This window comes from Opisthorchis viverrini, assembly GCF_000715545.1.
Source record: "Opisthorchis viverrini unplaced genomic scaffold opera_v5_12, whole genome shotgun sequence".
Taxonomy (NCBI): Eukaryota; Metazoa; Platyhelminthes; class Trematoda; order Opisthorchiida; family Opisthorchiidae; genus Opisthorchis; species Opisthorchis viverrini.
Genome location: NW_008751668.1, coordinates 2,233,617 through 2,247,535, shown reverse-complemented (window position 1 = coordinate 2,247,535; position 13,919 = coordinate 2,233,617). Strand labels below are relative to the sequence as shown.

At 45.2% G+C, this 13,919-nt stretch overlaps 2 protein-coding genes across 2 annotated transcripts in view; one reads left to right on the top strand and one right to left on the bottom strand.

Moving 5' to 3' along the window:
- The window catches only part of T265_12730 (hypothetical protein), a gene marked incomplete at both ends in the record, with an annotated part of 48,280 nt that extends 45,431 nt beyond the window's left edge, over positions 1-2,849 (bottom strand). The window contains one exon of the mRNA XM_009165170.1: positions 2,782-2,849. Within this exon, the coding sequence (XP_009163434.1) occupies positions 2,782-2,849 (68 nt within the window). The remainder of the gene's footprint in view (positions 1-2,781) is intronic.
- Positions 2,850-12,352: 9,503 nt separating this feature from the next.
- T265_01152 (hypothetical protein) lies at positions 12,353-12,616 on the top strand (the record flags this gene model as incomplete). The annotated part of the gene is made up of 1 exon (XM_009165113.1): positions 12,353-12,616. The coding sequence occupies one exon, from the start codon at positions 12,353-12,355 to the stop codon at positions 12,614-12,616; it is 264 nt and encodes an 87-aa protein (XP_009163377.1).
- Between the last annotated feature and the right edge of the window lie 1,303 nt (positions 12,617-13,919).

Genomic DNA, 13,919 nt, shown 5'->3' with positions numbered 1-13,919 from the left:
GATACACTTGTGATTGCCTTTAATTTACCGACGAAACCGCCAACACGCAGAGGTGTTCGTTCCTGTATATATTCATTGTATGATCCTCTGGGTTTTGTTTCTCCATGGTTAATACCAGACAAGTGTCTACTGCGATCCCTGTGCAAAGGTGGACTTGATTGGGACGAGCCGTTAAATGACACCGATCTCACTTGCTGCGATAGTTGATTATCTAACCTTCGTAGCCTCCATAACTCGCTATTTCCTGGGTGTATAAGACCTAGAGAGGTTGGTAGTATTCCACACGCCGGACTTCAGGTGTTTCGTGATGCATCGGGGACCGCATATAATGTGGTAGCATGCGCCCGTTCATGGGGGACGCTGAAATTTCTGGCTGTTTGCTTGTCTTCTCGAAGGCACGGGTGGCGCCCTCGAGTCCGTTTCGATACCAAGGTTGGAATTAACAGCTGCATGTCTGGCTGCCCGAGTAGCACAGAGGACAACTTCCAACGAACTGTGTTTTGGACGGACTATGTGATTGTTCTGTATCACATCCACAAAGTATCCTCCAGATTATGAACCTTTGTTGCAAATCGCCTAACAGTCTTTCGTGATATGTCCACCTACTCAATGGAGACATGTGTCATCTGAGAACAGCCAAGCTGACATTGCCTCTCGAAGGACATATAACCTCGGTCCACTGCGTAGATGGTTAACGGGAACCAGATTTTTACTCGAACTGGAAAGTAACTTGCCCCACAGCCTCGATTGACGCAGCCCCATCGTGTCGAGCTGAAAAGCCCTGTACCACAGGCTAACCGATTGGAGGGAAATTATTTCGTGTGCCCACCAATGTCTCGGTTTTTCTGCTGAATGAAGCTACAGAAGGTCGTGGCTTTGTTACTGCGTTACAAGCAGTACTATTAATTATTATGGGCAGAGCGAACAGAGGCTTTACCTTCCGGTCTTATCAGAGTATCCGGACTCCTCCAAGCATGTAATTGTTTGATAAAGATCGTGTAATCCAGTCATTTTGCGCAAGAGCTGCATCAGTTTAACGCTCCTGTACTGGATGCGAAGCGTTCCGGCAACCGGGCTCAAAGCGGCAGCTTGCGAAAATTGTCACCTCTCTTGATTGATGGCATTTTGTGCGTGGGGGACAGACTCAGTTAGTCAAACTATAGTCAGTCAGTAAAACATCCAGCTCTTCTTCCGAACCGACATCCTGTTACTGCCCTGATCATACGTCACTGTAATGAAATGGAAGGGCACTGTGGGATAGCGTAGTTCTTGGACTCTATCCGACAGCGATATTGGATTATCAATGGGACCAGCGACGTTAAACGAGTGACTGTTGCGCGCTCTTTATGCGGGTGCCAGCCCGCACAGTTCGGTACAAAAAATGATTGCTCCATTACGGCAGTAGAAGCGGGTTGGTGTTACTACGAGTGCATGGGAGTGGACTACTTTGGACCTTTTATGACCAAACTCGGTCGTTCGCAAGAAAAACGCTATGGCTGCAGCTTTAGCTGTCTGAAGACTAGAGCAGTTCACGCGGAGGTGGCAGGCAACTGTCCAGATTCATCCCTGCAATGCTAGATGCGCTTCGTTGGTAGACGTGGCAAGCCCAACGATATCTACGTTGAAAATGGTAAGGATTTCGTTGCGCGCTAACTGAATTTCGGGACGATATAAAGCGCTGGAGTCCAAGTAAAATATCAGGCCGGTTTCGACTGTGGATATACAGTGGCACTTCAATCCACCAGCAGCTAGCAATCGTGGTGTTGTGCGGGAGCGCATAATAGGTCGGTACGACGTGTCGTTCTATGTCTATGTATGGAACAGAGTTTGACCGGTGATCAACCGAACACGCTTCTTATGCAGGCGAAACGGATTCTAAATAGCCGAACCATATTCCTGCTATCATCAGACAGCAACGATTTGGAGCCACTTCCTCCAAACAGTTTGTTGCTGATGCAGTGCTGTCCTGCTGTACCCGGTCGCGACAACTTGGCCTCGCGATATCAAGCCGGTTGGAGACAAGTCAATTATCTCGCTGGCGTCTCCTGGTGTTGTTCAATAAGGAAATATCAGTCAACGTTGAAGATGTGTACCAGGTAGCTCAAGAAATGAAACGAGAGGACTTGGTTCCGGTCTCATTTGAGGACCTGCCTCGTGAGAAATGGCCTCTAGGAGTAGTGGATAGTTGCGAGGCGAGCCGAGAAGGCTTATTAAGAGCCCTGCACATTAGTATGGCGGGCGGAGTTCTTAGGAGAGATATCGGAAAGGTGCGTTTACTGGAGGGACGAGATTAGGCTGGTACTACATCGAAGTCGGCACTTGTGGCAGGAGTGGACTCGGATCATTCGTGTCGTAGGCCGATGGGGTATCTTAGGATGGGGCTGAACGTAGGAAGATACGGGGCATCCGCTGAATCAACGTAAAGAATTTGGCGGGTGGTGTATCATCTATTACGTTGACAATGAAATTCCCCACGTTTATTATGTCCCCATCTGTAACTCCCGCCCACTTTGGTGTTTAGTGTGTACATAGGAACTGACGTTTGTTTGTCCTTACCACTTCACCCATTTGGCCTTGAGGTCATCCGGCCGTTTGCAGCCGACTTTGCACGTGTGACTGTCGCACGTGGGAGCCTGTTTGCTCCCCTAATTTGTAAATTTGTAGCCCAAGAGGACCGTTTGTTTTGGACGCGTACCTACTGCCGAGGTTTGTAGAATTTGTGAATTACTCTTACACTAATAGTACCGTATAGAAACCCAGCTCCGACTTCGTTTTGCCTACCCGGAGGTTCCAGTATTGCGCGTCACTCGAAGATAGCGTTCGCACGTTACAGACGCATTATACGTCATCCAGAGAATGATGCCAGTCCAAAGACCACTGTTTTGAAGTTTCCACATCCACTTGGAGGACACTGACATTAGAACCCCAGGATTTCAAGTCGTCCGCGAAAAAACGACATGGATTTGAGAGTACATCTGTATGACCGATGACATGGATCAGGAAGAGTAATGGTCCCTGAACGGAGCCCTAACGAAATCCAACACAGACCGGCGCCGAAGGAGAGTAGGTCCAACCAACTTTAACCCGGAACGATCTTTCTGATAGGCACACCTTGATCCAGTGTGAAATTTCTCCTTGGATCCCGTAAGATTCGAGTGTGTGGAGCAGTTGAGCGTGTTGGACTCAATCGAATGCATTCGGGAATTTGAAAAATATGGACCTGAGCAGCACAACTCTCTTATCCGCGAAGCATTTGCGAGAGAAATAAAGCTCTTTAGGCCAAGATGTTGCTATTTTCGCGTGCGTGCTCAAAACAAAAACTACCAATTGGTCTTCCATTTTGCCACTTGTTTTATTTATTATCCTGTCTGAATTTGTGGTGCGTGTCCGGCTATGAACTTACTGTGCCACAGCTTCATAAGTGGCTCGCATACGTTTTTTGAGAAAATGGGGACTATTCCTTTTTCATCCTCCGCGGTGTTTCCGAAAGCGCTAAATGAATTCACGAAGAATAACGACGTAGTAGTTATGTGTTCATGCGGTAATCGAAGCACCTATGATGTTTTGGTTTACGAATAGATGCACTAAAAATGCGGCAGGCGGCCTGAAAGACAAAGAGAAAGTCGAGGATTCCGGAGAACCTGGCAAGCTGGACGTTCCTTCCGTTACCAAGCCGTACGCGAAATACTGGCTTTGTCCGTGCGCTTTTTGCTCAAGAAGCCGCGGAACCATCCCTCGTTTACTTCTTAGTTTATTGAAGGCAAACATAAGGTTTCTAATTTTTTGCACGATCAGCTTTTGGCGAATCGACGGCAAACCGAAGAAAAGCTTGGCACCCGCACGCAAATTATTTAAACCTATCGCCGGAAGAGACGGTGGATATGCTCTGCACAGTTGGGTTTTATTTTTGCAGATTATCTGCCTTCTGTCCTGGCCTGACCTCGGGGGACCGGACGCGTTATCTTGCTCGGCGCGAAGCCCCGTTTTGAATAATTTGTTAAAAAACAACTAACAACTTGCTCGTAGATACAAGGCGTACATCTTCCTGATTACGGATGACATGAGTACCGTGAGTCAAATTACGTAGGCCTTTGTGGAGAATGAACAGATTGCTCGTATGTGTGAACTTTCTGGCCCATTCAGGGAAGTGATGAGGGAGCACTATTAAGTTAAGACTTTCTGTCCTGGACAAGTTGGCGGAGCAAATGTGGGCAGCAACAGCAGTGTCCGGGTGCGACGTCGTGTTGTGCTACTTTGAGGTTAGAAATGCTAATAGGTAGTGCGTACGTATCACATAACCTTCGTGTAGTTTTGGTCACAGACAGACTGCGAACATCCGGGACGGTATGGCTTGCCTAGACAATAATGGTGTTCGACCGGCCTTATGCACTTGACACCAGTGAATTTACTCATTGTTAACGTAAACCATCTTTCTGGGGAAAAACTTGCCGTTTATCTATATTTTGAATTCCTTCATTTTCATGACCCTGTCACCTTACCCAACTCCCCAGGGTCACTCGTGGTCAGCGACGGTTGTTAGTTTTAATTCAAGTCAAGTGGCCTTACCGTAAGACTATTCCTGCCTCATGCCCCATTGTTCTAGTTTTTGGCTCCTAAAACCACGATGACTTGTTGCGCAATACGCATGCGTTGCCAATTGTGCTTTCTCCCCGTCGTTTTATTAAAATGCCAGGTTTGAGTTGTAGCGACCCAATCACGCCTCGATTGGTGAGTTCCCTGGAAGTAAGGAAATAAACCTATTGTTACAGTGTATATCATTTTTATTTCAGTGGTAACGTCGCGGCTTTAACTAGGTCCACTGGTTCATACAGTATGCTATTTTTCATGAAGCCACCTGTTTTTTCATATACCTAACAATTGCTTCCATCTCTGTTTATCGTGAGACTCCACAGTGTTCGAGATTACTTCGCAAGACAAAGCAGCATCTTACAGTAAAAAAACAGCCGATTCTCTACCACCTACTATTTTATCCTCATGCAATGAATCCCATGGCTTAACAGGACCATAGAGCTCAAGCATTACGGGTCAAACGATGTGCTATTGGTGGTACCATTTCACTTTGATAAGCTGTTCTCCAACAATAATTGTTAATCAGTGGGAGGCAGATCTACTACGATATCCAAGCAACCAAAATGTTTGCATGACGGACCTTATTAACTCCGATATAGAAAGTATGCGGACAGGTGGTGACCAGGTTTATTGTGGGAAACGACGCTTGCTTAACTCATGCAATGTCGAATTTATAAGGTACCCGGAACTCTGGGTATGCAGAAACACAGGTAAAACGGTGCCTTTGATTGTGCGTCAGTTATTGCTTTGCACGTTGGGGGTTCTTGGACATTGTTTTTCGATACGTATAACCGTCAGAGATGATGCGCACGTCATTGGCTGAGATAAACGTTATGAAACCTCTGGCTCCTGAACAACGGCATGGAAGCATGTGCCAGTTTTGCGATGATACATTAGCCAATCGCTGTGTCAGGATTTTGTACGAAAAGTGGCCCATTTAGCTAACGGCGGATGTATAACAATTTGAGGTCACTTTAAATATTCTGAAATTTGTCAAAGCATATAACCCCAGACTGCGCATTTATTGCCCATCTCGTATAGCTAATACGTCGGCGAGTTTGACAAGTCCGTAGTTCGCGCACCCACTGAACCTTGCCGTCAAAGGACCTGAATGGCTTAACTCTTTTTAACGTCGTCGCACTGAGATCCGATTTCAGGAAGCGGTGTGAGACCAAGTGGGGTTTTCACTGCACTTTTCCTGGAGGCAGTCTACCATACTCCTGCCACTCACTTGGTAATTTCGGTCCTGCCAAAATTAGAGCAACAAATCAATGGATTACAAAGAGAGGCCATACGTCCGCAGGCACAGGTGAACCAAATTTGTTCACGACGACGGTTTTTCCGTAGTTTTCTCAAGTAGGCGAAATGGAGAGCTCGATAAAGTGGCTAATTCACTTTGAGACATCATGTGTGGGGGGTAATTAGGTGCCAGATACAAGATACCACGCAATTTAACCCCGTTTCATGAGTCTGAATGAATGGTACGCTATCGTGTAACCGCACACTTTATAAGTGTAAGCGATTTGCGAGCAGCGATTGACATGCCATTTTATTCTCAGGCGAGTTTGCTTATTGTAACATTGGTCTTCTTGCGCATCTGCTCCTAACAGCCTTTTTTACCAGTCTTTCACAGGTTACTGCATGCACTAAAACCCGGAAAGGATGCAAGGACTAGCTCAGAGTAAGAGGGGCTTTATGCCAAAATCAGAGGTGGTCGGCTTCCAGTACATCTTAAAGTTATTCCTTTTAAGCCTGATGTTTGCAGGAGAGGTGACAACTAGTGCATTTTTAGCCGATGGGTAAAACACAACGCCAGTAAAGCGGGATTTTGGTTACAAATGAGATCAACCTACCACTCACTTCTATGGCCATAGATACGCCGGATGGGCACATGGATTGCACATACAAACCCAATGGCATCAGGCTTTTATTGATGCATGAGTGAGTTGGTACAAGCTGATATGGCATTTGTCGTTGAAGGATTATCAATGCGAGCTGTCCCGTCTATCAAACAAGTAGCCACATGGTCACACCGTAAAGAAGTCGCCCTTGATGGGTTGATTGAAGACAATGTGAAAATCTTTAATTGGGTGGGACTCATCCGAGGCATACTTGGTCTTCTACTAGCGCCTACCGATAAAAACAACCGTTTGTCGTAAAGACCTCACTAGATTAAATACTCCTTGATCATATTGGAATTGAGACGAAACAGAAGGTAGTCAATTTTTGTATAACTGTGTGTAGTCTGGGCATCCAGGAGCATTTAGAATGGCTGTACAATTCGGAATTCGAAGACACCTCAGCATCGCTTTAGAGGATCGAAGGGGATTGTTGATGGCGGAGACTAATTCTGTACGCGTAAGTGAACATGTAACGGCTACCCTCCCGCTTATTGACTGCTCTAAGAAAAATCACACCACCTATTCCCATTCTGTTTTGTTTGTCAGAATCACGCGTCTACCTTCAAGAACAACATGTCAACATTTCAACTCCAGCCTGTCAACTTTTAAAAGACGATATGTGATTTTTCCATTATTGTTTGCACATTCTACTCATCGCAACGACATATATAATGACAGAATACGAACAGCCACAGATACGCATCAGACGCACGCCAGAACGCAGGGCGGCTCAGCACAACAGAACAACACGCCTCAGCCGCACTCTGTATCGCCCTTTGCATCTAGCGTCAGCACACACCAGTCCAAGTATATTAAGAAGCAAGTGCGGCGAAAACATTGTCAGGAGAACACCTGGCTATCTTTGCTCGACCTCACAAACTGATAAGTCCCCCGAATTTTGTGTGCTTCAATTTTACGCTGTACTTTTATTCATAAGGTTCACCTAACCTTGTTATCGTTTTGGGTATAATACTCAAACTTTATTAGTGTCTCTCGCTTCTGGTATTTGAGCACAACGTCCATTTACCAAAGCACCAATAAACACTACCAACTACCATTCTTATTGAAGGATAACGCACTTCCCCTATGCGTTAACCGTCAGGTAGCTAGAAAACGTCTAATCTGGAAAATGTTATCGTTTTGGGTATAATACTCAAACTTTATTAGTGTCTCTCGCTTCTGGTATTTGAGCACAACGTCCATTTACCAAAGCACCAATAAACACTACCAACTACCATTCTTATTGAAGGATAACGCACTTCCCCTATGCGTTAACCGTCAGGTAGCTAGAAAACGTCTAGGTAATCTGGAAAATCGATTGTGCAAGGATTGCCTTCCACGTGTGTACCTTGAGAAACGATACATCAAATTGCCATCGAATACAAAGCAGCGGTATCTCCCACACCATCCGTTCATCAACCACAGTCCGCTAAGAACATGGTTAACCGGACCAAGATGTTTACTCAAGCAAGAGAGCGATTGCCCTCCACAATCTTGATTGAAGCCGCTGAAGTTGAAGAGCGTTGTAGCAACTCAAAATAAACGATGGTGTGTGCACACTTATTTGTGTGCGCGGAGATCCGTTTTGGTGGAGCTACGGAAGGTTGTAACTCAGACACTACACTACAATCTATATATGTTGATTAAAGCTGGCATGGAAAATAAAGAGGTGTTATCAGTGTCAGAATTCAGCCCAGCAGTTGATCGTTTGATAAAAATGGTGCAATCCGGTCATTTCGCACTGAGAGTACACATGGTCAACGCATGTGTACTGGATGTGAAGCGTCCGAGCAATCAGATTCAAAACGAAAACTTGAGAAACTTGTCATCTATCTTGAACTGTGGGGTATTTTGCGCAAAGAGCAGACTTGGTTACTCGAACTACAGTCAGTCAATAAAACATCCAGGTCTTCTTACATACCGACATCCAGATACTACCCTGAGTATTCGTCACTTTCATGAAATTAAATGGTACTGTGGGGTAGCAAAGGTCTTCGCCCCTATCCGACAGAGATAATGGATCATTATCGAAGCTGGCGTCATCAAACGTGTAATTGAGGCGTGCGCTATATGCAAGCGCCGGTCCGCACAGCCCGGTATACAAATTATCGCTCCATCGCCGGCAGACAGGGCAGAAGAAATTGGTGGCTCTTCAACCGCGTAGGAGTGGACTAATTTAAGACCAAACGGAATGTTCACATGAAAAACGCTATGGCTGAATCATAAGCTGTCTAAAACGTAGAGCAGTTTATCTGAAAGTGGCAGGCAATCTGTCGACCAACTCACTTTCGTATTGTTTGATGCGATTTGTCGGTAGACTTGTCAAGCCCACCGGCATCTATAGTGATCATAGTACGAACTCCTTTGGAGCGCTAACAAAATTTCTGGACGATGTAAAGCAGTGGAGTCCGACCAAAGTACCGGGCCAGTTTTTCACCATGGGTATGCAGTGGCATTTTAACCCACCAGTAACTAGTCACCGGCGGATTTTGAGAGCTTATAGTCAGGTTGATGCGACGTTGCCCTTACGTCCGTGTAGATGCGGTTTGCCGATGAACAATTAAATACACTCCTTATACGGGCGGAGCAGACTCTCAGTAGCATACCTGTAGCACCGCTACCATTAGGCAGCAATGATTTGGAGCTGCTTGCTCCAAAGAATTTTGGGATGCTCTCCTGTGATATCGATTTGTGACGATTCGCCTCTGTGACACCATGCTTATTGCAAACAAGTCAATTATATTGCCGGGGCATTCTTGTGTCCTTGGATAAAGAAATATCTTCCGGCGTTTTAGGTGCCTACTATGTGACGCAGATCACTTCAAGAATTGAAACACAAATGTGGAGCAGGAGTTACAAACTACGACGAAAGGAACTTATAATATTTCAAATGTCAAATCAATGGAAGATACATAGTCCTTCCATAAGTTAATCTACTGCTCAAATTGAACAGCTTCGACACGACGTGCTCGGCATTCCATCTCTACGATGGCNTTGTATACGTTTGGAGGTGCCTTTGATGTCTTAGGGACCAAGCCTTTCAGCTAAGAAGCAAAGACTCCCATGACTGGGGTGTCTACAACTCCCTTTAGCCTGAATTTTTCCGGTGCCCAATAATGCGTACGTTATCCCTTCAGTGTAAACAATGGATCATCATCAGTGACACTGAAACTATTTGAGCTACCGGTAAGTTTGTCATTATGCCACATGTTGAATATTGGTGGTTTACGGAAAACAAGAGCGTAGATCGCTACCCTTCAGGTATATAGCGGTTCATCAGATAAAGCTGAAAATACTTCCTCTGCGGTGGTTGTATAAGTTTCATGAGCAGGTTGGCCAGGACGATATCTCATGAAAATAGGACCATGAAGGACCGTCGCCGGCCATTTATATTATCGTTTCCGTATGGATAGATCTTCACAAACAACGAAGTGCGTGGTAGCTTCAGGTCCACGCCAAATGGAGATTCTAAAAATCCATCACCTCTGGGCATCCTATGTTGATTGGCCTATTTTGCTATTTTCACCTCTTGGGCCATCCTTATTATCGTTTTTTTTCACGAACATGGTGAGCCTGTCAAAAACAATTTTCCATTTGCGTGTCTCGGCTGATGGCACATCTTCACGGAGGACTCATCCTGCCAGTTACCAGACATTGTCTACTGTCCGTTATAAATATCCGCCAAACACAGATTCAAGTTGAAATTCATCTGCCGCAGCTTTGTTTGGCAAGAGGCATGCTGGAAATACAAAATGCGTTTTTGCAACTACCTACCGAGAGTTTCGTCTTCTTGAGTTGGAGCAAAAAACATGGCCAGCAACCAACCCCACCACAAAACCTCTGCTCTCTTCACAGACTGATCACGCTGGACTGTAACAGATATACAACACATGCATTCCTCCGCCGTAGATCATTTTTACGAAAAATATGTATATCCGGGTTAAATTTTTGGGTTTCGATAAAATACCATCAAGAGTTAAACACACATTCTATTTAGCTATGGCTGCGAATGAAATAGGCATGTGCATCTGTTAATCTACCTCTTCTGTACTTCTTACTGGAAGTAAACCAAAATTAATTCCGTCAAAACTACGGGGTTTTTTGAGGATGCAACTTTTACGGGGAGTTGCTCTAATCCGGTTTGACGTTTCATCGATATGTTGCTCGTAACCTTTCGTTTAAGTGCGCTTGCCGTGTCACCCAACAATGCAGATTTACATACGATTAAAGGCTCACGAAATTAGATACAAAAGCAAACCCTGGTGCATTCTGATATTCCGACGTTTTTTCAAAAGCGAGGTACCATCAGCACAATATCCCATGTAAGTTTCACACAGGTAGTCATTTGAGTAGCGTTTGTGTTCGTTGTACTCGTCAGAGGCAATCGTTAGATGGTGTTTACCAGGCCTTGGCTTAGGTTTTGATTGGGCATCATGTCTAGCGTGCGAAGACAATTTGATGCATTGCGCACCAGTGGCAGAAGAATGTACTTCTGCGAATGATCTCCATTCTTAGATGTGCACACGTATTCAGAGGAAAATGCAGCGACTGCGTTCTCCACGTGAATTTGTGGAACCCCACTGAGATATATTTTCTATTTGAAAGCATACAACAACTTAACCGGATTACGTCACAAACCGCAATGACACTGGGGGAAAGTAAAATCAACCGTCGTTTTATATCATGATAACCGTGGGCCTTGTCCCTTACCTCAGCCACCTACAGTGAATAATAGGCTACGTTGGTTGAGGCCACAGATATGCAAGGGAACCTGATCCAATGGCCCACGACTCTCCATGTGCTCTGACGTTTCGTCATACCCATGTTGAAAAATTATAGACCTGCCGTCGGCGGAATGTTTTAATCCACTGAACTCATTGACACAGCCAACATCACTTTTGCCGAACTTCTGTGCCATTGTCTAAGCTTGTTCTGTTAGTAGTATGAGATTTTAATATAGATAATATTTCGGCTGTGATGTCATATGGAAGCAGAGTGGAAGAATGTTTTCTTTTGTGTAGATTTACAGAAGCACACTAAAAGAGTGTGGTTTGGTGTCTTTGAGGCAATGTGCTTCGCAAAGCCTCGAGGCTTTCCCTTGACTGTGATGCGCCGTGCTGAGGTCACCGACTCCTCAAATATACGGCATGCCGCGCACCTCACATTTTCCACTGACCACTTATATCTGCAAGCCTCGAAACACTAATTCCCCCTATAATTTCTCAACTTTCTGGATTAATTAGGACCGCTATCTACTCGGCGAACGGCTGCTCCACTTTGGCTTTGCGAGACAGTGCCAACACATTTATGGTTCATGTGGTCCCAAAATATTTTCGAATGCATTGCAGGATAAAACACGTAAGAAAATAACTTACCGACAAATTCCTCACTACCTCCTCAGAAGCACAATTGTGAACAATGACAATTGTTTAAAATATGGACTTCTGCAGCCAGTAGATATTGAGGAGGCTTAAGTAAATATCAGTCAAACTGCCAACACAAGGGGAGATTTTGAAGTACTTATTAAATACCCCAGAATAGTTTAAGTTGACATAAGTGAAAAGTTTTTTCAAACTATGGTTTCGGAGAAGTTTGGGTAGCGCGTCCAATGATCAGCTTCCAAACGAAGTTTCCTCCGATTAATTTCAAAACGCGCGCTAGTTCATCCTCTCTGTGAGCATAAACCAAATATCCATCATTTTCACAATTTAGAAAATTTAAAAATTTTCACTTCCGGATGTCCTTGTACTAGTGAGAATAAAAACTCCGTTAGGAATCCACTATCTTCTGGAACCGACTTTGCGCGTTGTTTAAATCACCGGGACGTACGCCATTCGTGTTGCGCGGGAACGCCAGGGAGGATGAGCGGGGGTTGTGGTTTGAGTCGTTATGCAGGCTTGGCTTCCGCAGTCTCCGGAATACCGCCACCTCCATTACCAGCAGATTTCCGCAGTCGCCGGAAATTTTGTGACTCAGCAATCCATGCGGCACCCAAACCGGAATCTATCCCTCTTCCGCCTTCCGAATGGATGTCTTCCTATCCGTTACCTCTAGTTGGTATTCCAAAGGAAATGGGAACAGCAGTCCAAAAGCTGAAGGCCGTTCTGCACTGTAAGGCAGCGTAATTTTGAGTGACTTTCGTACAGTTGTACATATGACCTTGCCTTTGTCTCCCAATTTCATGCTTCAGTATTTAATAAACCTTCGTTCACGTTAACGTTTGCTCTGAAGCATCTTAGGGGTTTTCACCTTAGGGTTTCACGCTTAGTGCTCTTTCGCGTCTGTCCGACCCGCCGTAAATGTTCAGGTGCCCTCAGACATTCTATGTCACTGTGTCGTGGATTTTGTTCGGACAAATATGGCGATATGTCCGTACATTCTCAGGGATATCACGTCAAAGTACAATTACCCGTTTTTGCACGGACAGTACTCATGTGCCGTAAAGAGATTGCGTTTGTTCGTATGTTCATAAGCACGTGTGAATCAAGCAGTAGTCTCACAAATCATTGGTTGAACGTGACGTTCTATTTCGGCATATCGGTTCGACCTGTTCAAAAAAGTAGGTTCACAGAAAGAAGTCCAAAATAATGCTACCATTCAAATGGGTTCGCTTGATTGAATAACCTCAGTTCCTTCGATGTCTGGCTGCTTTTCTGATTGAAACATTTCTCCCGGCTGGCGACGCCCCAGTCAATTGACTCAAATTAAATTGTGTGAGTAGGCCCGAAGCCTGTATGTTTTATTCTCTCAGATGGCGGTTTTCTTACGTCCGTCGATTTTTTACTAGTTTAAGAATCACAGGTCATTAGTCAGTTTCCTCCGTCTCAAAGAGGCAACGGCGATACGACGGTTTGCACGCCTACATAACCCACTGAGAAGTGTACGTGTGAGTTTGGGCAACGGGTAGTGATCTGAATAATAGATTGCCGGTCCTTCAGGTTGGGGGTTGGAACCTGTGTCGCAACTGCCTCCTTAGAATATCGGCTGCCCTGATCATACACCAACCGCCGCTACCTTGCGAATAGGTTACAAGACAGATTTCGCTGGGGACCTTATTTAGTGTCCTGTTTTGGCTTGTGTGTACTGGGAATACCCCAGCCCACGTACATCCATTTACAAAACCTCATGCCATATTTTCCTCCGTGACGTCTCATCAGACACACCTGCATACATCAGGGTGGGTAAGGGAAAGACTGCTTCTGACACCCCTTTCACATTTTCGCTTTTACTTCCTCACCCAATTGCCAGCGTCATCTTAGGTCCACTCTTATATTCTGACATTTGTTCCTCGCCTTTGCCGTTGTGATGTCTGCGGCCAAACTGATCGCCTCGACCGCAGACACTCCGAAATCACCCGTCAAACTTCTCTGACAGCCGTTAACGTTCACTCTGTGAAGCAAGATAGACAACAGACTAGTCTAGAATGTA